The sequence below is a fragment of the Oreochromis aureus genome, linkage group 3 (assembly GCF_013358895.1).
Source record: "Oreochromis aureus strain Israel breed Guangdong linkage group 3, ZZ_aureus, whole genome shotgun sequence".
In the NCBI taxonomy this organism is placed as follows: domain Eukaryota; kingdom Metazoa; phylum Chordata; class Actinopteri; order Cichliformes; family Cichlidae; genus Oreochromis; species Oreochromis aureus.
Genome location: NC_052944.1, coordinates 33,599,370 through 33,625,805, shown reverse-complemented (window position 1 = coordinate 33,625,805; position 26,436 = coordinate 33,599,370). Strand labels below are relative to the sequence as shown.

Below are 26,436 nucleotides of genomic sequence, written 5' to 3'. Positions count from 1 at the left end.
AAAAGTAGTGCATAACAAACAAAACGGCATCTGACAAGACAGCAGCAGTATAATATACACCTGCAACAAGAGAGGGAAACAGTAGTCAGAGTCCACCCTACTATGCCACAGTATGATAAACAAAAGTCGCACTTACCACTCTAAGGGCAACTGAGTAGCTTTCCTTAAGAGATATGTGGAGCTCAACTGCCTAGTGCTGCAGCCACCTTAGATTGCCAAGACTGCCAAATGCCTTCTCTCAGTAGTGAAGCGCAGCTGTTTCTTATAGCCAGGTAATTGTCGGCTGAAAGGTGTGGATGTCAGTGGTGCGTTTAGGGACATCATGTAACATCCTAACCCCAGAATCTACTTCACTACACAATGAAATACCTTGATGGTGTTTAACAGCAGGTGTTTTTCACTCTCACACTGTAATGTTTTCCCTTTTCTTTGCATATTTTTACTCCTTGTGCACTATTTGTATCTCCCATTTTCTCTTTTTTCCTTCATCTTTGCTGTTTTTGAGCTATACTGTTTTCATCATATATTTGCTTTTCCTGTTGGCCTGTTGGCCACTTTTTGCCACCAGTTTTTCCACAGAGTGTGCTCTTTTTTTGCACTGTTTTCATCTCATGTCTCCAGTTGTTTTGCAGTCTACAGTTACAAAAGAAATTGAAGAACCATTTTCTGACCAAAGAGAAGCTCCCATCTGAATTTCTGCATGAAGTGTGGATTCAGTTTGGGTAACTTTTGTCCCTAATAAATGAAACCGTAATTTAAAAACTGCTTTTCTTAAATTACTTGTTATCGTTTTCTTATATTAAAATTTGATTCATGATCTGAAACATGAAGCCATGATAAATATGGAGAAAAAAACCCCCAAAGAAATCGGGAAGATTGCAAAAGCTAAACATTGGAATCACTAGCTTGGGGGGGAAAGGAACAGCTGTGAAATCCACACAGGAATCAGAACTCAGTTATTTTAAACAAGAATCCAAAACTCCGGAGCTGAGGTCTGCTGTGCTGAAAACAGTAAGGTTCACTGCAGCTCTGTCATTAGCCAGCATCGCCTCTAAAACCCTGACACAGCGTCAGATCTTCAGCTTCCACGCAGGACCGCTGAGGAAAACACGACACACCTGCAGCCTGACCTTTGACCCGTCCTCCCGTCTCTGCCTCTTGTTTACCTTCATCATATTTGCATAGCTGCTGCTGCCTGACCGGAGCGCTCGTCCTCGCGTGCTCACACACGCCCCCGCTCACCTGCCTGCCTCGCGCCAGAACCAATCCAGCGGTCGCTCGGTGCGCACAGACATACAGCAAGTTTCTGACGTCTGTTCTTGAAAAGAAAGGACTAATTTCACAGGATATTTTTCACCTTTTTTATTTTGTTATTATTTTTTGTGACCTTCTGTGAAAGTGAAGCCTGCGTGTGAGCGCTCCGTGGATGAGGGAGGAAGTTACGCGTAAAGAGGGAAATGAGGCTTATCGTGTGTGAGGGATCTAAGGCTGTAAGTGACAGTGAGTGAGACGTTAACATCATTTAAAAATGAGGTAAGAATCTCACCTGTCTTTCTAACACACTGACGCCGTTTAAATCGATTAATCCTCGTAACTGTAGCGCAGATGTTAATGCGCAAAAAGCGCCTTTTTTCCGCCTTGACGCACAGTTCACGTCGCCGCTTTAATTTATTACAGCTAAATAGGTTTTAAAGCGACAATAACCACCCAACAAAAGCAAGAAACGCACGCCAAACGGATAGACCTATTTTAAACTGTTCTCAGTCCTGATAAAGTATTTAATTCTTAATATTTTATGCCTCTCTGTTTAGCCAATTACCAGTTTATTAAACTCGGACAAACTTGCTTCCATCATCCATCAGAAACAGAGACAGATGGCTTTGTTACCTTCCCCCTTTTGTCTTTTTTTTTTTTTTTTTTTTTGCCTGAATTTGCTTTTAAAGCTCTCTACAAACTCTGATTTCCAGGTTTTCCGTGTAGGTAAAATCTCTCTGTGGGAGGCTCTTTCTAAACTTCACCAGCTGCCCTTGAACTTATGCGAGAAATCATTAAATTGGGGGACTTTCTTTGGCATGACCAACGAAAACAAGACAATGGATCGACTATGTGGCATTCAGCACACAGAATTAAGTTTAAAATAATTTTGTAACGAGATTTTTTGTAAGCTGTCAAACAGCCTTTCTGTGTTATGTAACCTAAAAAAGATAGTTTAAACAAATGGCTTTAAGCGTCCTTCAAGTGTAAAAGAAAAACTCCCATTTGATTAAAAAGAGTTTCCAAAGTTGGTTTTCATCTTAAAGAGATCCTGTTTTGTACATTTTTATGAACCGTCAATCTTAACTATGAAATAGTCTTTTACACATTTTTGAGAACCTGGACTAGGTATCTGTCCCTGCGTTGACTTTCTTGGAAAGCCCCTTCTTCTTTCTGTAAAGTGCTTCACAGACACGCAGAATAGAGTAGTGAAACCAGCGGGCATGGGAAAAGGACCACAAAGTAAGAACAATAACTGCGCTGTCTCTGCCACATGAGCAGACACAGTGCTCCTGTGTTAGAGAGCGTATGAAAGAAACCACGCTGTTGTCATTCAATCTCAAAGTGTGCGGCTTAAAGCTGACCTCCTGCGCCGGGTGCAGTTTGGTCAAGGTGAGCGCTTTGAATCAGATGAATTACCGGGTAATCCCTCCATGACTCTGCTATTAAATCTGATATCTGATGTATTTTTTTGCAGCAGACTGGACAGATTAAAAGGATATTTTAATCTGTGAATTGATGGGGACTTGGAAGTGGCAGTCATGGTGTTTTGCACACTGATCAGATACAGTGTGTGTGTGTGTGTGTGTTTAGCAAACTGAGATCAGAGGAAAGGGGAAGAGGCAGATCAGAGCAAACCACTGCATCTAGGTGGTGGCTTGAAAAAATGTTTCCAATGCTCAGCGGGTGCGTCAGCTGCCTGTCATTCCAGTACACACCTGAATAGGGTGAACGCATGAGTGTGTAACTGGGGAAGCGCCTGCAGCCAGACTAACAAGTTTTTTTGCATAATGGGGAAATGACTAGAAGAAGTCGGTCATTAAAATAGCATTAAAACTGAGGGCAGGTACAAACTGAGTGCTATCAGGCTTTGTAAGCTGAAGGTGAAGGTTTGTCTTGGTTTAACCTTTGCTGAATGTGTGGTCTTTCTGTGTTTTTCTTGTTGACAGGGAGACCCTTCGTCCTCCCAGTATGGATCAGAGCTCATCTAAAGAGGTTATCTTGCAGTTTAAGATTCCTTATCGGCAATCTTTGGGTCCGTAACACATCCAGAGGGAACGTCTTCAGCCTCATCGCCTGACTTGCAGAGTGCTGAAAACAGAGGAGCTGGACTCTCTCTGAAACACTCTCTGACTCTTCTCCTTGCTGCTCAGACGTTAACAGCACCTGACAAGGGAAAGTAAAGACAAACAAACACTGTTCTAGTGTGTTTTTGCCATGCAGAGGAGCTGACAGGCAAACAGGGAAAAGCAAAGTGACAGGTTGGCAGACTGCGAAAGCCCTCGCACTCACACTGGGTCACCATGCCAGACGAGTCCCGAGGTATCCAGGCCGAGGGGAAGCCTGGAGCAGAAGCTTCGCAGCTGTCCTTGGTGCCAAATATTGTTGTCGTCTCCAACGACGGGGAGGGCAAAGTCAGCGGGCGCAACATCATTGAGCTGGAGGACTTCACAGACAACTTAAAGCGCTCTGTTAAAAGCAGAAATGGCAGCACAGGCAGCCTCGTCATCGGAGGCGAGTCAGGACTCAGTGCATCCCAGGTTTCCGTAGAGGTGGGAGTGGCCAAAACTGCACAGGCCCCCGAACCAAACAAAGCCAACTCTTTGGTAAGGGGAGCAGGTGCAGATCGTGATAAGCTACAAAGTGACAGCAGGGCTTCGATGCAAAAGAACAGCTGCAGTGATTCGGACTATGGCAGCTCAAAATCCCTCCCCGGTTACGGCGGCGCGAGTTTAAGCGCCGATTCCTGTGACGAAGAGCTGTCTGAGCTCGATGGAAACGTATTCGAAAAGGCTAGCCGGATCTCTCCCATCAATCTTTCTGAATCCAGCTTGAACACCTCTCAGCTTGAGCAAACCCCTAAAAACACTCAGGATGACTATAGCATCGATTCTAAAACTGACCAGACTGCTAAAGCAAAAACTAAAAATTCACTGAGCGGAAGCTCGCCAGAATTACCCAGTGTTTCCCCCAGGGCCAGCCAATCCGGGGACAGCATCGACGTCAGGTGGGCCAACGAAGATGACCCAGACGACGACCGACGGAGCAACCTGTCCAGGCAGACTGTGATAGAGGGCGTGTGCTGCTGCTATCAGGCCACCCACAGGGCTTGTCTGCAGTGCGTGGAGGAGACTCCGTTAATGGTGTCTGGACTGGTGCTGACATTGGTCTTCAGTTTGGTCATCATCATCGTCCTCGCCACCACAAGGGTGAGAATTAAAGTGAACACTTACCTGCCATGGTTCAGTTTAGGAAATGCACCCCACTGAGCACCAGAGGTCTGTTTCCTGGTCCCTTTATGTCTGAATTTGATGCAAGAGGGTGGTAGATGTCCACATCACACACAGTTGTTGTTTCCAAAATAAAAGCATGTGGATCTGTAGTTTCTTTAGTGCAAAATGTGATTAAAATTGTAGATCAGAAAACATAACACCCACTCCAGATACACAGACCAAAACGCTGAGTAGCCTCATTGATGGCTATTTTAGTCCAAGTTTCCCAGGGCAAAATACTTTACCCCAAAATGCATCCATCAAGGTGTGATAGGCTGAGCGATTAAAAGTTCTTAGAGTTCAGTAAACAGTAAGCACATTTATTTGTTTATGAGCATGTAAATTCTGTCTCTCACTGGGTGATAACTGTTGTGTTGAGCTTATTAATTATAGATGCTCTGTGGGCAATCTGTATTCTCCACTCCTCCTGTTCTTCTGCAGGCAACCTGCTAGACAAAACTTTGCAAGAAGGATTTACATTAGCCTCTGGTCTGCAACCTCGAGCAACCACTCACCAACCATTTGGGGAATGCACACTTTCCTCCAGTGAGCAGATGGTTACCAATAGGTTGATGACTGGTCTCTGGGCTGAGGCCTGTGACTGAGGCCTAAAGCAGCAAAATATAGCCAGCATATAGAGTCAGATAAATGCAAATCACGTGTTTGACACTGAGATGCCAAAGAATTAAAAGAAAAGATCAGAACTACCTCAATAATCTATCTCTGCTGCACCACTTTTGAGATTATCAATATGAGCGCGAGCAAGGGAGAAATCTTACAGCCAGCGGCACCAAGAAAATGGAGGATTAAACCTGTTTCACCAAAACGCAACAGCATTCCTGCTGCACTTCATTTAGACCGCATGACTTCTTACTGTTGCAAGTCATTGTTGTACATGAAAGCAGTACATACAAGTACCTGCCTTTGAAAAGTCTGTTTTAAGTAGTTTTCTGTCTCTAAAAAAGGGTGATCTGTAAGAACCCGTGTGTATCGTATCAGACAATACAATAAAAATAAAACGTCAAATTATCTGAAAATTTTTTTTTTATCACTTTAAGATAAGATCAGATAAGTTAAGATATGCTTTATTAGTCCCATAGATGTTAGATAGATAGGTACATTCATATCATTACAGCAGCAGATTGGACAGAGCAGGAATAAATAGATCCAGTATATCCAAAGAACAATAATACTATACAAGATAAAATGTACACATATACAAGGTATAATTTTGGTTAATGGTATTTACAAAGCCTTCCCTTTCTATCTAAATTTTGGGGGGAAAGAGAAAGAAAGTTGATTAATCACCTTTTTAGGCTTGAACAAAGGCTTTCACATTCAGACATTCACTATTCACTTTTACCTACTCAACAAGTTTTCTGTTTTGAGGTCTAAAAGACGTCTAAGAAGTTAAATAAAATATAATCAGATTTTTCTTCTCATTTATAGCCCAGCTAAGCTATATAATCCCTCTAACAGAAGAATGACAAAGGAGAAAGCACTTCTTTTCATTGTACTTATGTTCTCTAAAACACATAGACCTACATTTGAGTCAGAATACTGTCCAGTCTTGTGTTTGCACGGCAGCATTTAGTGCTAACGCTAGCGGCACACTGCGTGTGCATCACCAAGCTAGCATGCTAATCTCCCTCCCGTTTAATTTACAAATACTAACTTTTAAGGTGGATAGATGACCATAACATTTAGTCAAAACTAATATTTCCATTTTAAAAATAACCAGTCCTCCCTGTCATTGTGAAAATTAAAATACCTTTACTTCCTGTGGCTGAAGCAGATTAAAAACATGGCACCACCTGTTTGAAGCTGAGCCCGGCTTTCACGTCTGATGAATAAAAGCATTTTAATTTTGCTCCTTTGTGCTAAGCAGGCAGGTGTTTTTTGGATATAGTAAACAGCAAAGTAAGCTCTTCCAAATGCATTAATATTAATAGGAAGTACTCCTTTCCCTGCCAGTGTTAATGCTGTGCAGGAGTTTGTGCAGGAGCAGACAATTTAGTTTTCTTTTAGAGCATTTTTTAAGCTTTCAAACAGCTGAGATGTTGGTGACATTAAAGCACTATTTCACTTTTTCTGTCTCTTCACAGACAATTATCGAACATGTGGGCGCTCTGTCCATTGTTAGCATTGTTCTTTGCCTGAGCACGATGCTGCTCGTCTGCCTGCCCTGGCTGGCCACAGTGAGGCGCTGTCGAGGAGCGCTGGCCCTCTTCGTCTGGGGGATACTGTACATCACTGCGATGGTCTTCATCTTCACGGGCGGACAAGTCACAGCGTGGGAACAGGTGAGTCCCAATGGTCCCGAGCCGAGATAAATGGGAGGCTTGCATCAGGATGGGCTCCGGTGTAAAATCTGTGCCAAATAAACATACACATCTATCCGCTGTGGCAACTCCTTGGGAAATAAGGGAGTAATTAAAAGTGAAAAGACGCCCAGGACAGATGGGATAAGCTTTAAATTGCTGCATGTTTCTTTCTTCTTAGGTGGCGTTCTTCCTCTTCCTCTCTCTCAGCGTGTACACGGTGCTGCCTCTCTCGCTGGCCTGGGCCCTCATGGTCGGGATAGGGACCAGTGTTTCGCACGTCATCATCATCAGCGTCTACGTTCCTGTCACCAGACCAGAGACGCCAGATCTGGCTGTGCAGGTTCGCACACATGTCATATTTGAATATATTTAAAGTAGTTTCTAACGGCACGAGGGTCATGGTAGCCTTCCTCTTGTGACATTAATTGTTTTTCTCTATTTCTTTCTAATGAAAAGGATTTGGTTGTGCTGAAATTATAATTGGTGTGTGTTTTGGAAGTTCAGATGTAAATGTTGGCAAATATTTGCAAATAAGATTCACATCTAGAGAGATGCTTCCTTTTGCATGAGCCAGAAAAGAAAAAAAACAAACCTCAAATTCAAATAGAGTGATACAGCGGTATCAACAGGGCTCAGTTACTTTGGAAAAATGTAAATCACCCGTTGTTATTTTTAGTGAAGTCCTCAACACATGCAGTTGTAGTCAGACGTTCATGTTCACTCATCATGTGCGTGACTTTTAATGATTTCTTTTGGATTTCAAGGGTCGGATATAGACACACCCCCCCCACACTAATATTTGGGTTACTGTCTCTTGACATGTTGGGCCTCAAGAAAACGCTTTTGGTATCCATCAACAAGCTTCTGGCATAATTCTGGCTAGATGTATGACTACTCATCTTGGCAGAATCGCTAGAATTCATTTAAATAAGTTGGTTTCCTGGCACAGACCCGGCTTTTAAGCATAATGAGGATGGCGACTGGCAGCGGCTCCCGGGCCTGGCAGATCCCCAAAGAAGGCATCCCCTAGAAGCAGTAATACCTGTGCGTTACGAAGGTCATGGACCTCTACAGTAATATAAGTGGTAGGCCTGCTAGTGAGGGTAAGTAGCCCCTGGCCTCAATAAGGTGGTCGAGGGGACTTCTGAAGGTCTTTCCAGAAGCTTAATGTTAGCCTGCTCTATCTGATCCAAAACCAGCTGTCCAGCTGTTGATCTGACAGGAAGGTGAAGGATATTTCAGTATTCATCTTCCTTGATTAAACATCCGCTTTGTGTGATGTACCAGTATCACTGACAGCAAAACAGCCCAGAGCGTGATGCTACCACCGCCATGTTTGACAGATTGTTCGGCGTTCTCAGGTTTTAAAGCGTCACCTTTATTAATCCAAACATAGCTCGTGTCATTGTGGCTAAGTAGCTCAATCTTTTGGACTTTCTATTTCTGTTATTTAATGTTTCTTTTTCATTTTTAAGTTATTGTAGCTTTTGAAGTTTCGGGTTCTGTTATTTTGTTAGTGTTGTTTCTGGCTTGTTTCTTTTTTTTGGGGTGTCAGTATCTAGGGTTACTTCATGTCAAGTTGTTTGTAAGTGGCTTAGCTGCCCTTCTGTTTTGTTTGCTAGTCTTCTGCCTCGTGTACATTGTGTTTAGTTTTCCTTCCTTTCCTGTCCTGGTTTAGGTTCACCTGGTTCTTAATTGCCCTGCTGTTTGGTTTTTCCCGATAACTCTCGTGTCTATTTAAAGCCTTTGTTTGCGCGTGTTTGTCTTACTGTTGTTCCTCCTCTGTTTCCTGTATATTGCCTGCTTGTTTCCGCATTTGGATTTAAGGACTTTGTTTTGGGGGTTTGGGATTTTTCTGCTTCTGTAAACAGTTTCTTGTTTATTCAGCTCAGCTTTTCCGCCTGTATTTGGATACATGCTCCTCAATTCATGACAGTCTCATCTGGCAAGAAAACTTTTCTCCGGACAGCATTTGGCTCGTCCATGTGGAGAGAGCTGCAAATTGCAGTCGAGATTGAAGGTGTCGATTTTGGAGCAGGGGCTTGTCTCTTGGTTGGCGCCCTCTCAATCCATGATGTAAAGCTGGCTTCAAACTGTGGACAGTGATGCTGGTGTTCCAGCAGTTTCCACTTCATGTTAGTCCTGAGCCTTGGTGGTTCGTGGGTTATTCCTGAACATCCGTGGCTCTTCTTTCAGGTCTTGGCAAAGTGGTGACACATTGAATAACTTGTACTTACATAAAATCATTTAAACCGGTGAGCTTGTGTAAATCTACAATCTTTCCTTCTTAGATCTTCTCAGTTAGTACTATCAAACAAATCATTTTTATGCTGCAAAAGGGAAACCGCCACGGTCATGACCACTAACGAGACGTTAGTGAGTAGACACTGTAGAACATTCGGCACTAAATGTTTAAGTGACTGCATGTATATGTTTGCGCCTGTATGTATACTTTTGACCAGTATATGTTTAACCTTGTGCACCCAATTATTGTTTTCAAGTCATTAAAGATGCATGCCGTACAATCATTCCACCCTGGACAAAAAGCAGCTCAAAGAAATCATTAAAAGTCCAAAAATTACCACAGCACTCATTCATGCCCATGATCCATGGATCAAATCAAATTAAATGTGTTTGCAAGCAGCTGTGCAGTTTGCAGTTCTCAGTTAGAAACGTATCTCATGCTCTGTGTCTCTAATTTGCATGTAACAGCATATATGAGAGGACGGCTAAAGTATAAACCACCCCCTCTCCTCTGACTGTTTCTTCTCTCAGCTGGTGGCGAACGCTGTGCTGTTCGCGTGCGTGAACGCCGTGGGGGTATTTCACCTGTACAGGACTGAGAAAGACCTCCGGATATCCAATCAGAAGCGAGAGGAGTTCAGCGCCATACGCTCCCAGAAGGAAATAAAGAAATATCAGCAGGTCAGCTTCTCAAACAGACGTGACTCACATCAGGCCTCCGAATTCCATTCAGACCCGTTTCATTGTCGTTTCATTTGGGTAGAGCATTCGTCCGCTCTCCTTACCTTTGTTTCGTACATTGCAGTTATTTGCTTACACGAGTGACACAAACCTGAAGTATCTGACCCCGCCCTTTATTGATTTTGGCTTGGAGCGTTTTATTGTCTTTCAAGAAAATATTATTCTTTTAAAATGTTTCTTTTGCTGCCAGCGTGACGAACCAGAAAGTTAATTTTCTTCGTCCCTGCTTGAAATTTCAAAAATAAAGATACAAGAGTGTGCTTCAATCCATACTACAGCTAAAGTAGTAAAATAAACAAATGAGATCATTTGATTAATTAATCACGCCTCCATTCCTCTTGGGGGCAGCTCGTTTAATTGACTCTGAATTTAAAATCGTTAAGTGTAATCGCTCTCATTAAAGTCCTCTTTACGTGACACTGTATTCTTTTCTTGCTATTAGTCCAATAGATTAATCATTCACTTGTCTGAAGTCGAGCAGCGTATATAATAAGCGAGCCTGAATGGGAACCATTTACAGCAAGTAAACAAATAGATGAAACTTGATCCACTGAGTAAACATGGCAGCGCTTCAAGGAGGCTTTTGATGGCCATCTCTTTCTTTTACAGCCATTGTGAACTCCTCACCCACCTTCTCCACACACACACACACACACAAATGTAACCCCCGTCCTGTCTGTTTCCCCGGCAACAGGAGCAGCTCCTGCTGTCCGTGTTGCCACGGTACATCGCCGTGGAGCTGAAGTCGGAGGTAATAAGCAGGCTGTCGAAGCCCAAGAGCGACGTTGAGAATAAATCAACCTCAAACAACTTTCACAGCCTGTATGTACGGCAGCACAGAGACGTCAGGTGAGCAGCGCCGGGAGAAGGTGCTGATTGTCCGTTTGCGATGCCGCCTGTGATATCGTTCTGTTATTCATGTTTGGTGGGGTTAACTATCTCAAGAAGTGCACAAAGTCCTTAAAATGTAAAAATAGGCAGTGGAAGACGTCAGAATAAGAGATAGCAGACATTTTCAAGCAGGTTAATGGGACGGGCTCGTCTCCTGTATACACATGTACCAAGAAAAGGACTTCAAAAGTAGGAAATCAGGAATGTCCAGCTCATTTTGCATTATGGGACACATGCACTGATCTTAAGGGGGTCAGAAACTTGCCTTAGAAGAAGTTTAACTACTACTGAGATGTCTTAATATAAGAAAAAGAAGGTTTACATGACAAAGCAGTGCTGCTGTAATAAATGAAAGAAATCTAATAGGAATAAATGTGTAAAATATCAGAAAAAGCTCTGGGTGGTCACTAATGAGACTGACCTGTAATTATAAACAGAAGGTTTTTGTTAGTTGACAGAAAATGTTGTTTGTTTTCTGTGGAGTAGATAGTAAAAAATCAACAGTAACATATCTGTCGTGCAATTGGTTTAGCTGTGGTGTGAATGGCCACAGAGCAGGCCTTTATCTGTCAGAAAAGCTGCAAAACTCACGAGAATACAGTTAAAAGTCCAAAATTCACGCCCTCCTTCACCTTTTCCAAAGTGGGTCAGATTGGATTGGAGTCTTTACCGGCCCGATTCCGGCACACGGGCCTTATGTTTGGCAAGCCTGCAATAAATTGTCTCAAATTCAGGAGTGGATGGGTGAGGTCACAGTGAAAATGTCCAGCACACGGTCCTGCTGTTTACACCCCCGCCTCCTCCTCCACAAACAAATGTAGCAGTAGCGTCATCTGTTTGTGTCTGATGTCTGCCCAAATGACATAATGCTGACGTGAGAACAAGACCCCTTCCTGAAGACAACACAAACACAGCGCTGTGGTTGTGAACCACTTTGATCTAGAAAAACATTTAACTTAGAGTTATGACCATTTGTTACCACATAACCCCAACTTTGATATGGCGTCATATATGTGATATTTGCGTTGTTCTTTAACATTACCGCAGGATGCTATTAGTTCAGACTCACCAAATTATGACCAAATGCATCATCGGTGTTACGTGTAATGTTTTTATAAGGTCTATATTTAGATTGTACAATAGGGCTACACCTTTAACATTTACACACCTGTTCTTATGTGTGTAAAAAGAGTTAGCTGATAAGATATCTTAGCAGTTTTATCTAAATGCTTATAAAACATCTACAAGTCCTGATTTTGGCTTGGTAGCAGGCTTGTGGAAACCTCGGAGGTGACGATGAAGGCAGTTTATTCATTAGTCGCCAGAATTGGGAAGATGTGAGGGTAGCTTGCAGTGATTATGATGCTTAGAAGGACTTTAAGGCATAGAACAGATCCTTTAATGAATGGATGAGTGTCAATTAATAAGGCTTAAAGTAAAGTAGTGTGTTTGTCTGTGTGGGTTCATGTAGCATCCTGTACGCCGACATCGTGGGCTTCACGAAGCTGGCGAGCACCTGCACACCCGAAGAGCTGGTCGCTGTGCTCAACAAGCTCTTCGGCAGATTCGACGAGATCGCCAAGGTGCGAATACCAGCGCACCCACCCCGAAATAACCCTTTGGTTTCCCCACAAAGACTTGCTTTGTGTCAGCTCTGACCTCCCGGACTCACTTTCTCGTCCCTTTCTTTCCATATGTAGAGAAATGGGTGTCTTCGCATTAAGATCCTGGGGGATTGCTACTATTGTGTGTCTGGTCTGCCTGACCCCATTCCCACCCACGCCAAGAACTGTGTTAAGATGGGGCTGGACATGTGCACTGCCATCAGGTCAGTTTATCTCAAGTTATTTAAAGTTTTACTCATATTTAGGTCGATATCAGGCGATTTTTTTTCTCCACACATACAGACAGCTGTAAGAAAAAAAAAAGGAAATGTGCTTTACATTTGTTTGAAATGTCTGACGTGCCAAAAATAATTTTCCATCTAAGTAAAGCACGTCAGTTTTGTGAATTTGCATGTGATGTACCCTGTGTAACTTCCTCTTTGTGCTTGTTACGCTCATATTCAAATGTACGACTGAAAGCAGACTGTATCCTGCTGCTGGGAGCATACAGTAGCAAAATGTGGAAGCGTTACAACTATAAAGAGTCCATAATACACTGATGCTGCTCAGGTCTTGTGTTATTTTGTCCTACAATGTTCATGAAATGTCGAAATATCTGGCTTTGTTTGCACAGATTGCTCACTATTTGGATAAAAATAGGTGTATAAATTTACATTACAGTGTCATGTGTCAGTCTGATGGGAAGATTAATATTGGGAGTTATTTTAATAGTCTTTCATTTTTGATTTCCCCTCTAAGGCATAAATTAAAAACAGCATTTTGTACAAAAGCAGCTTTTACAGGGCTGTCAGTGTGGGTTATTGTTTAAAGTAAGGATACGTTAACATAAGATTATTATGTTCTTCTGCTGCATCACCATCTTTTCTTGTGTTTCACTGCACAAACAGGGGATTGCGACTTCTGCAAAGTATTTGCTTTGTTTCTTATTTTTGTTGCTTTTAGCTTTATTAGTCATTAGTAGTTCCCGAGAACAGAAGTTGAATAAAATACTGGGACTTATGGGGCGATCATAGCTCAAGAGTTGTCAGTTTGTCTTGTAATCGGAAGGTTGCCGGTTTGAGCCCCATCTCCGACAGTCTCGGTCGTTGTGTCCTTGGGCAAGACACTTCACCCGCTGCCTACTGGTGGTGGTCAGAGGGCCCGGTGGCGCCAGTGTCCGGCAGCCTTGCCCCAGGGCAGCTGTGGCTACAATGTAGCTCACCATCACCAGTGTGTGAATGTGTGTGTGAATGGGTGGATGACTGAATGTAGTGTAAAGTGCTTTGGGGTCCATAGGGACTAAGTAAAGTGCTATAGAAATACAAATACGGGCCATTTACCAAAAACAGTGTAAAGAAGTGGAAGTGGAAGTAGAGAATAGCAAAACAGACGGTTAATTTTTTTTTAAAACCCAATGAAAGAACAAACAAAAAGGAAACAGCAAAAACACACACAATGGAAATTATAAAGATAAAACACAAAGGAACGGAAGTGCTGGATGTTTTGGATTTTTGATTTCTTCTTATTTTCTTGCGTCTCCCTTTAATCTCATTGGCTCCTCGTTTTACTTTGAAGGTTTGCTTTCGCATGTGACGTGATCTGGTTTTGCTTTCAATTCTTTCCTCTCCCACTTCGCCCTCACTCATTGTTTTAATCTGTTGACTTGTCTTTCCGTCTCTGCCCTTTGTTGAGGTCAGCGAGCTGTGTCGAGCTTGACGTCAGAGTTTTCCATGTCAGGAAAATGGCTCTCTTTTGACCTAGCTAAATCACCATGGTAACTGATGCTGAACACATAACCTAGTCTGGAGCAGGTTGGGAGTTTTTCCTTCCAACTGTTGCCAAGTTCTTTCTCACAGGAGGCTGTCTGATTGTTGGGGTTTTCTCTGTATTACTGAAGGTTCTTTGAAGCGATGTATATAATATATATACACACTTATATATATTGTTTTATTTGTCTTAAGGTACTTTTCCTTGTCTTCTTAGCACCGTGGACGAAACAGCAAGGAGTGCCACAAATGATCAGGGCTGAACTTTTCTGATTTCATTCATACCTTTTTTTCCCTGTAGTAACCTGCGAGAGGCAACCGGGGTGCAGATCAACATGCGAGTAGGCGTTCACACGGGCAACGTGCTCTGCGGCGTAATTGGCTTGCAGAAGTGGCAGTACGACGTGTGGTCAGATGACGTCACTTTAGCCAACCACATGGAGTCCGGAGGTCTCCCTGGGTGAGAGAGGCTTAAAGTCAGTTTAAACATAATGAAACTCTGAGCTGTTTTTTATTATTTCTACTTTTAATTTATAGGCGGGTCCACATCACAGAGGAGACGCTCCAACACTTGAACGGAGCGTACGAAGTTGAGGATGGGGACGGGGGGAGTCGGGACCATCTTCTGAAGGGCAGAAAAACATACCTGGTGATTGACCCCAGGAAGCCACACCGTCCTCCCAGGAGGCATGGATTGGTAGGTGTCTGCCTGTCTGTGAGACACGGGTCAGGTTTTTTTTCCAAAAAATATCAAATAAATGTGAACTTCATCCTACTCCTTTCCAAGTATATAAACTATGTGGTAAATACAGATATTTGCAGAAACTGTTTGTTTTTTTTCTTTTACTTTGGTTTTCAGTTTACAGTGTGTTATGTTTTTATTTTATCCGTCAAATTTATTTTTGGTATTTTTGATCCCTGGTAAACTTATTAATACCCACATTAAATTTTCATGTTAAAATACTGCAGCCAATCAAGCTAAAACACCTTTCATTTCCTCGAACCTTGGAAATCCCAACCTCTGACTTCAAATAAAACACGTGTTTGTCTTCTTGTGAATTTCTTTACAACTGCGGGGAAATCATCTCAAAAGGACTCTAAGTATACTCGTGAAAATACCCTTCACTGTTCCTGCTCACATGACCCGTGACTAAAAAAATTCTTTAAAAGTGAGAAGGTGCCAGATTGAATCTTTCGAGTCTTGTGCTGCACGGTAAGGTCAAACGTGTTGTGCCTCATTCCACGTTAGGAATTTCAGCTGTGTTTGTGCCCAGCATAAGGAATCAACACGTTGGCGTAATATGTAATTTCACGACAGCAACCACAGTGTAAACCGTTATGTGTAAAAAGGGAAGCTGTTAGATTAAAAGCTGTTAGGAAGAGCCTGGATGATAGCGGTGTCCCTTCTGGAAACCCTCTGTTGCATGTATTGTATCTGTTAGGAAAACGAATCACAGTTCAAATCATGTTAAGCTGTAATATTTGCCCCAATTTCAGCCCAACCATCTTACACCAGGGGAGAACAGGCAGCGAGCGTCGCTCCGGATGTCTCAGTACCTCCAGTCCTGGAAGAGCGTCAACCCCTTCGAAGGCCTAAGCAACCCCGAGGCCAGACGGCCCAAGAAGTCAACCACCGTACGTATCTGTGCATTTGTGCTGTTGCTGCTTAGTTTCTCCCTCAGAAATGCAGCGTGTCACATCACCTCTGGGTCTTTGCTTGGCCTCTAATCAGCTTTTCATTATTAACTTGTTGTGCATTTGAGTGAGATGGCTTTAGTTCCCACAGTCTGTTTCTCACTGTGTTCATGTTTGTTTGTTTGTTTGATTCAGGAACGACCGGTTTCACAGGACGACTGGTTAGTACCAAAAGTTAACCAAAGATCATGAGAGAAGTCATGCAAAAATGCATTAGTTGTTTATCTAACATGTTCCTCTTTCTGTCCCAGTTTGGTCATTGATAACAGTGTTAGGGGATCACTGGACACGCTGGACATTAAGAGGTAAGATTTGTTGTTTTTGTGCTCCTTCAGTGTTAAAGCGGTTTTCACAGTCCTCTGAAAAACTCAGTACACCCCACGATTCAGCTGCTCGTAGAACAATTTTGTACAGTTCTCTTAAGGTCCCACTTAAGCATTCGTGTCAAGTTGAGGTCTGGACTTGGACTGAGTCATTGCACCACCTTGATTCTGTTCTTCAGCCATTCTGATGTAGTATTAATGCTTGGGACCATTGTTGTGTTGCTTGACCCAGTTTCAGCCAGGCTTTAGGTGACAGACAGATGGCCTCACGTCTGACTATAGAACACTTTAGTAAAAAGAGTTCGGGGTCCTGTGGCTGTAAAACAAGCCCGAATCATGACCCCTCCACCACCGTGCTTCACAGCTGATATTCTGTGTTTGGCTGTCTCCAAATTTGTCTCTGTGCAATATGACCAAACAACACAACACTTTGGTCTTTCATTGATCCAATAGTCTTGTGGTTTGTAAACCTAAGCTGGTCTTTTTTGAGAGAAGAGGCTTTCTCCTGGAAACCCTTCCAAACAAGCCATACATGTTCAATCTTTTTCTAACTGTGCTGTCATGAACTTTACAGGCTTCAGTTGACATGTTAAATGTTAGAGTCTGGGCTTTGTGCAGTTTCTCTGAACATTGCACGGTCTGACCTCAGGGTGAATTTGCTGTCAGATCATGTCCTTGTGTTAACAAACACCTGTCTGCTCCAGAGCACCAAATTAGGTTCTCTGACATCTGCTGATGTTCAGTTAATCAAGGACATTTGTCATTAACAGCGCCCGACTCCAACCTTATCCTCTTAACTCCTGTGGACCCTGTGGGGTTGTATGTAGTTTTTCATAAGCATGCGTGACTGTTAGTCATTAAAATTAATTTAAGAAACTTGATTTATTGAATATTTCTGGCTTCTGTGATTCGTCCTCTGATTGTTTTCCAATCATTCATTCAGGAAGAGAGCAAAGAAGCTGAACTGTTTGACTCTGCTGTTCAACGATATCAACTTAGAGAAACAGGTAGATTCATTCTCAGGTCAAAGATGAGATTACTGTACTTTTAAGCACGTTTAAGGTTCTATTAAGCATTTTTAAGCCATTTACACTATTTTTTTGTTCGTTTGTTTGTTTTCAGTTCCGCTTTTCAGAAGTGGAGGGTTTGCACCACTCAATGAGCTGCTTAGGTTTAATTTTCGTGACTCTTTTCACCGTCCAGATGCTGGTCTCTAGGAGGTGAGTAATACTGTTTCTTGCTTGCCGTCTCACAAGCACACACGTCTTTTATTATTTGGGGAGAAAGTGGTGTGAACTATGAATTTTCACTCTTCCACAGGGACTTCGTGATGGCGGTGTCCTACGGTGTGACCTTTGCAGTGATGGTGGTGTTCTTGTTCATTGCTTTCACTGGATACTTGGAGGTAAACAAACCCAGGCGGGCTGTGTTTAATACATATCAACAGGTGATCCGCCTTTTATCGACAGTCCAACACGCGTACGTGCACCTGCAGTTTGGCGCAGCCTCACGGTTGACTGACGGCTCCAGAGGAACACACAGGAGCTTTTGCACATTTAGTCCTGCATTTTTTATTTTTAATACAAGAAAAAAGCAAAGAAAACAATGAAAACCAAACCATCCAATCTTATACCAACTCTCATAAATGCCTGAATGTAAAAATATTTCTTTGCTTTTAATGTAAACAGTCGCTGAGACACGTTTAACACATTTCTCCAAAGAGTTTTCCACATCATGTGTAGGATCGCTTGTAATGCAGCACCTCTGTCCATCTGCTCAGTCTCTTTGCATGAGAGTACCCCTTCACTTTTACCAAGTTTTGTCAATGTTATCATCTCACTCTAATTCTGGCAAGAGCAACGATTTGAATTCAGTTTAATTGAATTAAATAGTGCTTCACAGTTTGGATGAAAAGTGCAAACGTCTCAACGTGCAGACACATGTTCATGCACAGCTATAGCTACTAATATTGCCAAGATGTTAAGATAGGTGACGTAATGAGCAATTTTTTATTGTTTCACAGAAATGGCGTTCCAAGATGCCGGTGGGTGTCCAGTGGATATCTGGGCTGTCCCGCGGTGTCTCCACCAGGGCGGTGCTGCGGTTGTTTGTGATCATTATCTGTGTGCTCATCACTCTGCTGATGGCCATGCTCAACCTTGTAAGTTCCTTCATCCGTCATTCTGCCATTAATGGCTCGGAGTAAAAAAACAACTTTTTTCCAAAGTTTTCTTTGGGCATCAGCTGCGTTTTCACTCATTTTCAGGCCGGTCGTTGTACTTTCAGAGGACATTTTCTGCTTTCTACTCACAGCCTTTCATCATAAACACATTGGTTCCCATTTCTTTAGTTGAATCTATTAAACATGTGAAAGATAACAGAAAAATTGTGTTTTTGTATCAACAAGGTTATTCCCAAAGAGCTGAAAACTTGCTATATCTCATTATAATGACCAGTTTGAGGAAACTGGAGGACGAAACAAGATGTGTTAGGCCTAAAAAACTATCTACAGCAGATGACCATCATTTGAAAGTAATGCAAATTACACAAGAACTGGACTTAAAATCAGTGACAACAGGACTGATGGAGTGATGAATGCAAATTGGAATTTTTCCTCAGTGTCTACGGCCATCTGTAAAACACGGTGGTGGCACTGTCATGGTTTGGGGTTGCAGCGCTGTTGGAGATTTTGTTAAAACTAATGAAATTATGAAAAGCTTTAGATTTTGATCCACCATTCAATGCCGTCTGATTGGCAATAGCTTCACTTTTCAGCAAGACAATGATCCCAATCACACTGTCGGTGCAGTAAAAGCATATCTGGATAGAAAAACACACAGTGAAACACTGTCAGCCATGGACTGGCCTCCTCACAGCCCCCTCAGATCTCAGCACATGCCATATATAATGTATTTCAAAGCATGCTTGCATCGGTTTCAATTAATCACTGCAATTAATTCCCTTTTTCCTAACAAAATAAAAAGAAATTAGGGGCGACGCAAGACTTCGGCACAGCATAGCGTTTAGCTATAAATTAATTCATAACAAAACAGTTTATGGCTAAATAATTGTTGATCTTTTGTAGATTAACTAAATGAACCTCTTCACTCTGTTTTACATTTTAATTTCTTGCAGCACTTCCTCCCTGGAAATAACTGCACCGGCATAGTCAACAACACAGAGTTGGAAAGTTTGAAACTCTACACGCTGCCTGTGAGTTATAAATGTTTTACTGTGCCTTTATTACATGTTAAATAATGTACTTTACAATTTCTTCAGGGCAATGTGATAATTTGTTAGATTTCTTAATAACATTGTTATTTATAGATCTATGTGACTTGTTTTCTGGTCTTTAGGACAGACTTGAACTTTGCTAAAATACTTGACATTTAGCTCCTACATTTCTGAAAGATATTTGGCATAGAGCGCAACATAGCTGCTTGAACTTATACGAACATTTCACTCAAAGTATTGCAAGTCACGCCTAATCTGTTGTACTCGCATATTTCTCCTGCCACCTCCCTCTGTCCAAACATGCAGTATTACCTGTACTGCTGCCTGCTGGCCATGCTGGGAGTGATTGTGTTCACCAGGACGTGCATGTCTGTGAAAACACTGCTGCTCACGCTGGCTGTCGTGGTTTACCTCGCCCTCTTCCTCTATGTTTTCGAGCCAAGATCAAGCTGCCTCATCAGACTGTTTTATAATGATTCCAAGTGAGTACATTCCACTTCTCGCTTAATTATCCACTTTGGTTTTAAGCTATTTGGTTTAACATAGCACTGAATGTTGATGAGCCTCCACAGGAAGTAAAAGTGTGCAGGGAGAGGGTGTAGGAGATGAGGTGGAACTGGGCCATAGTGTGCTTTGCCCAGCCAAAGTGTTGGATTTCCTACCCTTTGTCTACCTCTGAGAGTCCAGATTGTGAATTGTGGTCTGGAGTTTCACATCAGCATTACTTATTCATCGGCTTTCTATAGACTGAGGCCCGCCCGGGGGTGCTGGCCCCATCGTCTGTGTGTGATACAAGACACTGGTCTTTGAACATATATGTAATGGAAACATGTTAGAAGTCTGTACGGTTCTAAATATAACAACATGCATGTGATTTTCCACAGGCCCGGAGTCCTGAAGGACCCTCAAATCATGTCTGGGATTTGGCTGTCCATCTTTTACATTGTATGCATCATACTGGCCAGACAGGTGAGTGTGCGCACAAATTTCTTTAACAAAGGAAGTGCTGTGATTTATACATCCGGATTTAAACCAGTGTTTCTTCGCTTCTCTCTCAGGATGAGCTGAGCTGCCGTGTAGATTTCCTGCTGGAGCGCTGTTTCCAGACAGAGAGAGACGAGATGGAGACCATGGAGAACGTCAACAAGCTCCTCTTGCAGAACGTCTTGCCGCTTCACGTCGCCTCTTTCTTCATGGGCAAAAACATCAATAACCAGGTAAGTAAGACATTCCCAAATGCACAGCTTCTATCCTTTACCTATTCATTACAGATCCAGTTGGACACGAGCCTGATATTCATATTTATCTTCCGCTGTGTGACATTCCGAGGAATTTAATGATAAAATATTAAAGTGGGCGTGTAAGGACCATTTGCAGCACCACATTTTTGTCCTTGGAGCTTTGCATGATTCACAGTTCAAAATAATTCTTATTTATCAAGAACTGCTCGATTGAGGCAAAAATCAGTTATCCTGTTTGATTATTTGGCACAGTTGAACATAGATTTAAGGAATATTTTTAACAAACCAGCACGGTGGTACAGTGGTTAGCGATTTAGCGTTTAAATCCACCATCTGGTCTTTCTGTGTGTGGAGCTTGTTCTCCCCATGTCTGTGTGGATTCTCTCCGGGTTCCTGCTACAGTCTAAAGCATGCAGGTAGTGGGGTTAGGTGATCCCGAAATTGGCCATCAGTGTGAATGGTTGTCCGTCTCTGTGACTGATTGGTGACTTGTCCAGGGCGTACCCTTCCTCTCACCCTGTGGCAGCTTGGATAGGCTTCAGCCACCCACCTGCAACCCTGAATTGGATAAGTGACAGAAGATGGATGGATTGATGGGGAAAAAAAGAGAATAAATGTGACCGAATTTTATCTGGATGTGTTGACAAAATAAGAATCCTGGAGTCACTGGAAGCCAAAATTTCAATAAAAGTTTAAATCTAGTCGGTTGCATGCCTCTATATTTGTCCTTAATCGGGCTTTGGTGCAGCTCCTCAGATCATCCTCTATCAAAGACAAGCTGCTTTATCTCGTTTGCCTTCAAACCAGTTTTCTTCTGATTGGCTGTCCCCTGCAAACAGGTTTGTGAACGATAGGTGGGTGGGGCATTCTTGGCTGAGATGGCCATATTATGGATGTCCACTCTGTTTGACATCATACAGTGAAAGAGTAGACAACAATCTCAGAAACAGTGCTTGGACTGGTTTTAATTCTCAATCATTCAATCAGCCGTATTTGAGAGCAGTTAGTCTGAAAGCAGATCCACTGTGGAGGGAAAAAATCAATGATATTTGGATGTTGAGTGAGTTGAGTGTTTGCACCAACATGTTAGTTTCGAGTTATGAAACCTTTTCGGAGTTTCACGTGCAAAAAGCAGCAGAACAGGTTTGACTTTTGAAGGCTCCTGCATGCAAATTAGATGAAAATATGCTTATCCTGGAATTATTTTTTTTAATCATAATTTTATTTTACCTCCTTTCAGGACCTGTACAGTCAGTCATATGACTGCGTGTGCGTGATGTTTGCATCGGTGCCTCAGTTCAAGGAGTTTTACAATGAGACGAGCGAAAACAAAGACGGCCTGGAGTGTTTGCGATTCCTCAACGAAATCATATCAGACTTCGATGAGGTATGAGGAAGCTGACGCTGGGAAGTCCTGCTGCTGTCAGCGCCAGCCTGCTGGAACATTTTGTCTTTTCTGCCTCTTTCTCACTCTCTCTTCCTCTTTGTGTCTCTTTCCCGCAGCTTCTTTCAAAGCCCAAGTTCTCCTCGGTGGAGAAGATTAAGACCATCGGCAGCACCTACATGGCCGCTGCAGGGCTGACACAGTTGGCTCCGGGGGATGAAAGAAAGGTTTGTGACCCTGAAGTCACAGCTTTAGGTTATCACCATGCTGAATAGGTCATTACCTGCAGGTTGCGCACAGGATGACTGACATACTAGAGAAAAGAATTTGGATTTGCAAATCCAGGCTTGCAAAGCCGTCTTCTGGTCTGCTTTTAAAGTGTAAACAAACTGCACCCTCTGACTGAATACTGTGATTTCTGGCTCCCCCTACAGAAATGTGACATGTCCTACAGCCATGTGCGCTCCATGGTGGAGTTCGCCATCGCTTTGATGGCCAAACTGGAAAACATCAACACACACTCTTTTAACAGCTTCAAATTGAGGATCGGTGAGTCTCTGCAGAAGAATAATGCAGATGTTACAGATTATTTATAGTCTTGTTATTCATTGTTATTTTCAGAGTCGAATCAGAAGTTGCATTTGCATGATGTCCGTTTACTTTTTCATTTTTATAAACAGATAAATGATTTAAAGAAAGACAACACGGGTGCATGGATGGTGCTGATCTGACCTCCTCAGACATTCGTGATCTGTCTTGAAAACCACGAAATAATTTCTGTCTGCTGTTCACCTTCAGGGATCAACCACGGCCCAGTGATTGCAGGAGTTATCGGAGCCCATAAACCTCAGTATGATATCTGGGGGAACTCTGTTAACGTGGCCAGCAGGATGGAGAGCACAGGAGTACTGGACAAGATCCAGGTCAGTTTTGTTGTTTTGAATATATCCTGAATCTGTTTCTCTCACCAGTGTTTGATGGATGTGGTGTAACAAGCCTATAATATGATAATAAAGTATTGTATGGTGATTTATTGATGTTTGTAAAGGTGTTAATGCCTTATTAAAGGACGCCAGTCTGATGAAAGTTTCAATATTATTCAGTAAGATAAGATAAACTTTATTTACTGACTCTCAAAGGTTAGGAAAGTCCTTTGTTACAGCGGCTACAAATCAAACACAGCCTAAAATGAAATAGCTTATAGAAGAAGAGCAAACTATATAGCTCAATAAAATAACATAAAACAATACGACAAAACAAATATTTCAAGGTAAAAGCGACAAAGAAGTTTTATTAGATAGAAAAAAAATCTAATAAAATTGTAATGGACATTATTTTTGTTCATGATGGAATCAGGCCTATAAAAAAGACATTTTTATTTTCCCCAATGTATTTGTGGCTATTCGCCTGCTCTAAAGGAAAACTGAAGTATGAAGCTACTAAATGATGGTTTGGGGGAATTGCTACACCCCTGTAAGCCAGATATCACCATGATTAACATAAGAAATAACAAAGAAAATAGAAAAAAATATATTTAAAAAAATAATTCAGTGGATTTGTGGCCTCCTCTTTTCTAATATTTAAGTGCAGTGCAGTGCATTCATTCATTCCCAGTCTTTCATAGCGCTTACTTCAAAGCAAAATGATAACAAAACAAATTCAGACTTTTCTCTTAACGTCAGTGTGTTTTTGGGGGGCATTTTTAGTTTTCTGGTAAGAATGCCACACAACAACACTACAATAAATACCATTGATAAGAAATCAATGGTTTTCTAGGCCTGCAACTTCTTCCTTTGTCCAGTTTCCTCAGTATTTTAAGGACACCCTGCTCATCAGGCTGAGATATGCCAAGTTTTCAGCTAATAGCTCCCTGAGAATCACCTTGTTGGTGCAAACACACTATTTCATAAAACAATGTCAAGCTGACACACGAGTGCCAGAGTGGAGGAACTGGCCGTGGACATGACGGGCAGGCGTAGAGACTACTAGTAAACCAGGACATAAACCATAATACAAAATATTACCAAAACACAAGAAGCTCAAAATGTAGGGTCAAAATGACCCAGAACCGTGACACAAGCTGTGTTATCTTTGGCATTTTTTCATGGATTCAACTGAAGAAATTGAAACAAATGGAGTGTTTTTACAACAGGTTGTTAGTAACAAAGTGGCTAAATTTGGTCCCTTGCTTTTTGGTTAGCAGTCTTTTTTATGCTTGAAGGATTCATAGGTCAGTGTGAAGCCCAACAACAAACATTACTCTTAAAAGGCAAAAAGACTGGACTGAAAACGAGTGAAAAAGCAGAAGATATTTCAGCTAAAACTTTAAAATACCTTCATAAAACCTGGAGAACTATTGTCCAAGAGCACAAGTCTGACTCTTTGGAAGCAAAATCTAGGGCGTATAGAACAGATTTTTTTAAGATTAAATTAAATAGAGTTTTTAAAAAAGTGGGTAGAAAAAGAAATTTGTGATATCCAAACAGAAAGCATCTACTGCATGTCTGTATATATGCATATATATATACACACATATAGACACAAATACACAAATTTGCTGGGCCAGTTCTGACCCACAGACTGTGTGTTTGGAGGGGAAGTCCTGTAGTACCATCAGCTTAATCGCCTATTATTTTATTGCAAAAAGCCCCCAAAACAGTCGCTTGGTTGCAATAAAAGAACGTCCATTTCTTTGAGACCCTCAGGTTCTCGTCACAATAAGGCGTTGATGTCTACTCCCCTCCTCATTGGTTGGACGTGCTGAGTGACAGTATGATGCTCAGACAGGACGTGGTGTGATTCATATAATCAAAATAACTGGCGTCAGGACTTTTCTGAATGTGACTCCAGCACGGCACCATCTTTTCCTTCATACTGAGCTGTGAGCTCTGCCTTGGCAGCTCGTTGCCTCTTGTGCTTTTCTGTTGCCTCAAGTGCTTTTTTTTTTGGCACAGCAGCTTAAAGGTGCCTGGAGAGACACACAACCTAACTCTTTTTATTGTCATTTTCTGGCTCGCAGGTGACCGAGGAGACGTCCCAGATGGTCCAGACCGTGGGATACGGCGTCACTCTCAGAGGAAAAGTGAATGTGAAGGGGAAAGGGGAGCTCACCACCTTCTTTGTTAACACAGATCACACGTCTCCTGATTTCTGATAAAGCCTTCACTGCAGGCCATGGCCCAGACACGAGCTGCAGGTGCTTGTTGTTTGTCTGTAGCAGCCAGGCTCGCACTTGCATGACTCATTCTGGGGTTTTCTTTTTTTCTTTTTCCACACGGAGAAACACAATCAGTGTGAAGGACTTAAAATAGAACACCACTGTATGTTCAGCCAGGCCGGCAGTCATTATAGACACCTGCACGGCCTCTATGTGATATAACGGCAAAGGTTAACACCCAGTAATCATTCACATCCACAGAAGAGAAGCCACCGCAGACTGGTCAAAGGAAGGCGCGCAACTGCAAGCAAGCAACCGAAAGCAGGGAGCTTTCCACGCGTGCTGCCTACTGTTTCTGTACTGAATCTGTGTTATCATGTGAAACTGCTGCAGACACTTTTCATTGTATTATTATGAAAACATTAAATGAAATATGCTTTCTTCTTTTTTTTTTTGGTACATTGGTCATGGCTGAATCACACAATACTTGTGCGTGAAGTTATAAGGTACCAAAGATCACTGCTGTTATATGAAGGATCATGTAGGATTTACATTTAGAGGATTTTATTTTAGGTTATTTATGTTTTTCACTACAGACATTTAGGTTTTAGCTCAGATATCTTTACATTTTTCACTTTTGTTTTTTTTACTGTCTTGCTGCATTTGCTGTCTTCGGATATAATGACTCGTCATTGAAGGAAAAACACTGGCACTGCTCATAACTTTAGCTACGCCAGTGAAGAGGGTTTATATATATGCAGCTGGAAACAGGTTTGGTAATATTTTTGCTTCAACCTGAGGGAATCACAAGCTGTTCCATGGGATAGGAACGAAAAATATTTGTGTAAAATGTATTTATTTTTGTGATTTTTTTTAGTATTATTGTTATTATTCTCTAACCTGTTCTTTTATTGTGAAATTCTGAAAAAAAAAGGACTGGCTGGTCATATGTCCTCACTGCTGGAGCCAGAGAGATTTAATGAAACCGTGTAACTCTGAAATATGATTTATTTATCCAGTGTGGCCCATAGCTGTCATTAATTATGCTGTAAAACATCAGAATATCAGTATAATTACGCCATTAAAAAAGAGTCACATGATGCACATTTGGAAATTTTGCACTTTAAAAAGATTTATTTTGTTTTGAAGGATCCTATTCTGATTGTGCTCGGAATATTTCTTCATCTTCTTTTTTTTTTGGATGTGTATTTCTGTGTAAATGGAAGAATTCACTCTATTTATAAGCTAATAAAAAATAAAAACTGATGTGTCTCTGTGGTGTGTGTGTGTGTGTGGAAGCTTCCTA

The 26,436-nt window shown here is 41.9% G+C and overlaps 1 protein-coding gene across 1 annotated transcript; it reads left to right on the top strand.

Annotated features, from left to right (window-relative positions):
* The first annotated feature begins 1,258 nt into the window (after positions 1 to 1,258).
* On the top strand, positions 1,259 to 26,396 carry LOC116310303 (adenylate cyclase type 2-like). Its single transcript, XM_031727057.2, has 26 exons — positions 1,259 to 1,533; positions 3,204 to 4,463; positions 6,632 to 6,829; positions 7,029 to 7,190; positions 9,626 to 9,775; positions 10,530 to 10,684; positions 12,198 to 12,309; positions 12,427 to 12,554; positions 14,398 to 14,556; positions 14,634 to 14,793; positions 15,594 to 15,731; positions 15,927 to 15,952; positions 16,043 to 16,096; positions 17,058 to 17,121; positions 17,237 to 17,334; positions 17,435 to 17,519; positions 18,138 to 18,275; positions 19,250 to 19,327; positions 19,655 to 19,830; positions 20,233 to 20,317; positions 20,407 to 20,565; positions 21,830 to 21,976; positions 22,093 to 22,200; positions 22,408 to 22,522; positions 22,772 to 22,896; positions 24,993 to 26,396. The coding sequence occupies exons 2-26, from the start codon at positions 3,558 to 3,560 to the stop codon at positions 25,125 to 25,127; spliced, it is 3,861 nt and encodes a 1,286-aa protein (XP_031582917.2). The 5' UTR covers positions 1,259 to 1,533; positions 3,204 to 3,557; the 3' UTR covers positions 25,128 to 26,396.
* The last annotated feature ends 40 nt before the right edge of the window (positions 26,397 to 26,436 follow it).

Bases quoted from the DNA above. Each gene is read 5' to 3' on its own strand.
- LOC116310303 (XM_031727057.2), top strand. From the start codon at position 3,558: ATGCCAGACGAGTCCCGAGGTATCCAGGCCGAGGGGAAGCCTGGAGCA. The intron at 4,464-6,631 runs GTGAGAATTAAA...GTCTCTTCACAG, and splicing joins TCGTCCTCGCCACCACAAGG to ACAATTATCGAACATGTGGG. The intron at 21,977-22,092 runs GTATGAGGAAGC...TCTTTCCCGCAG, and splicing joins TCATATCAGACTTCGATGAG to CTTCTTTCAAAGCCCAAGTT.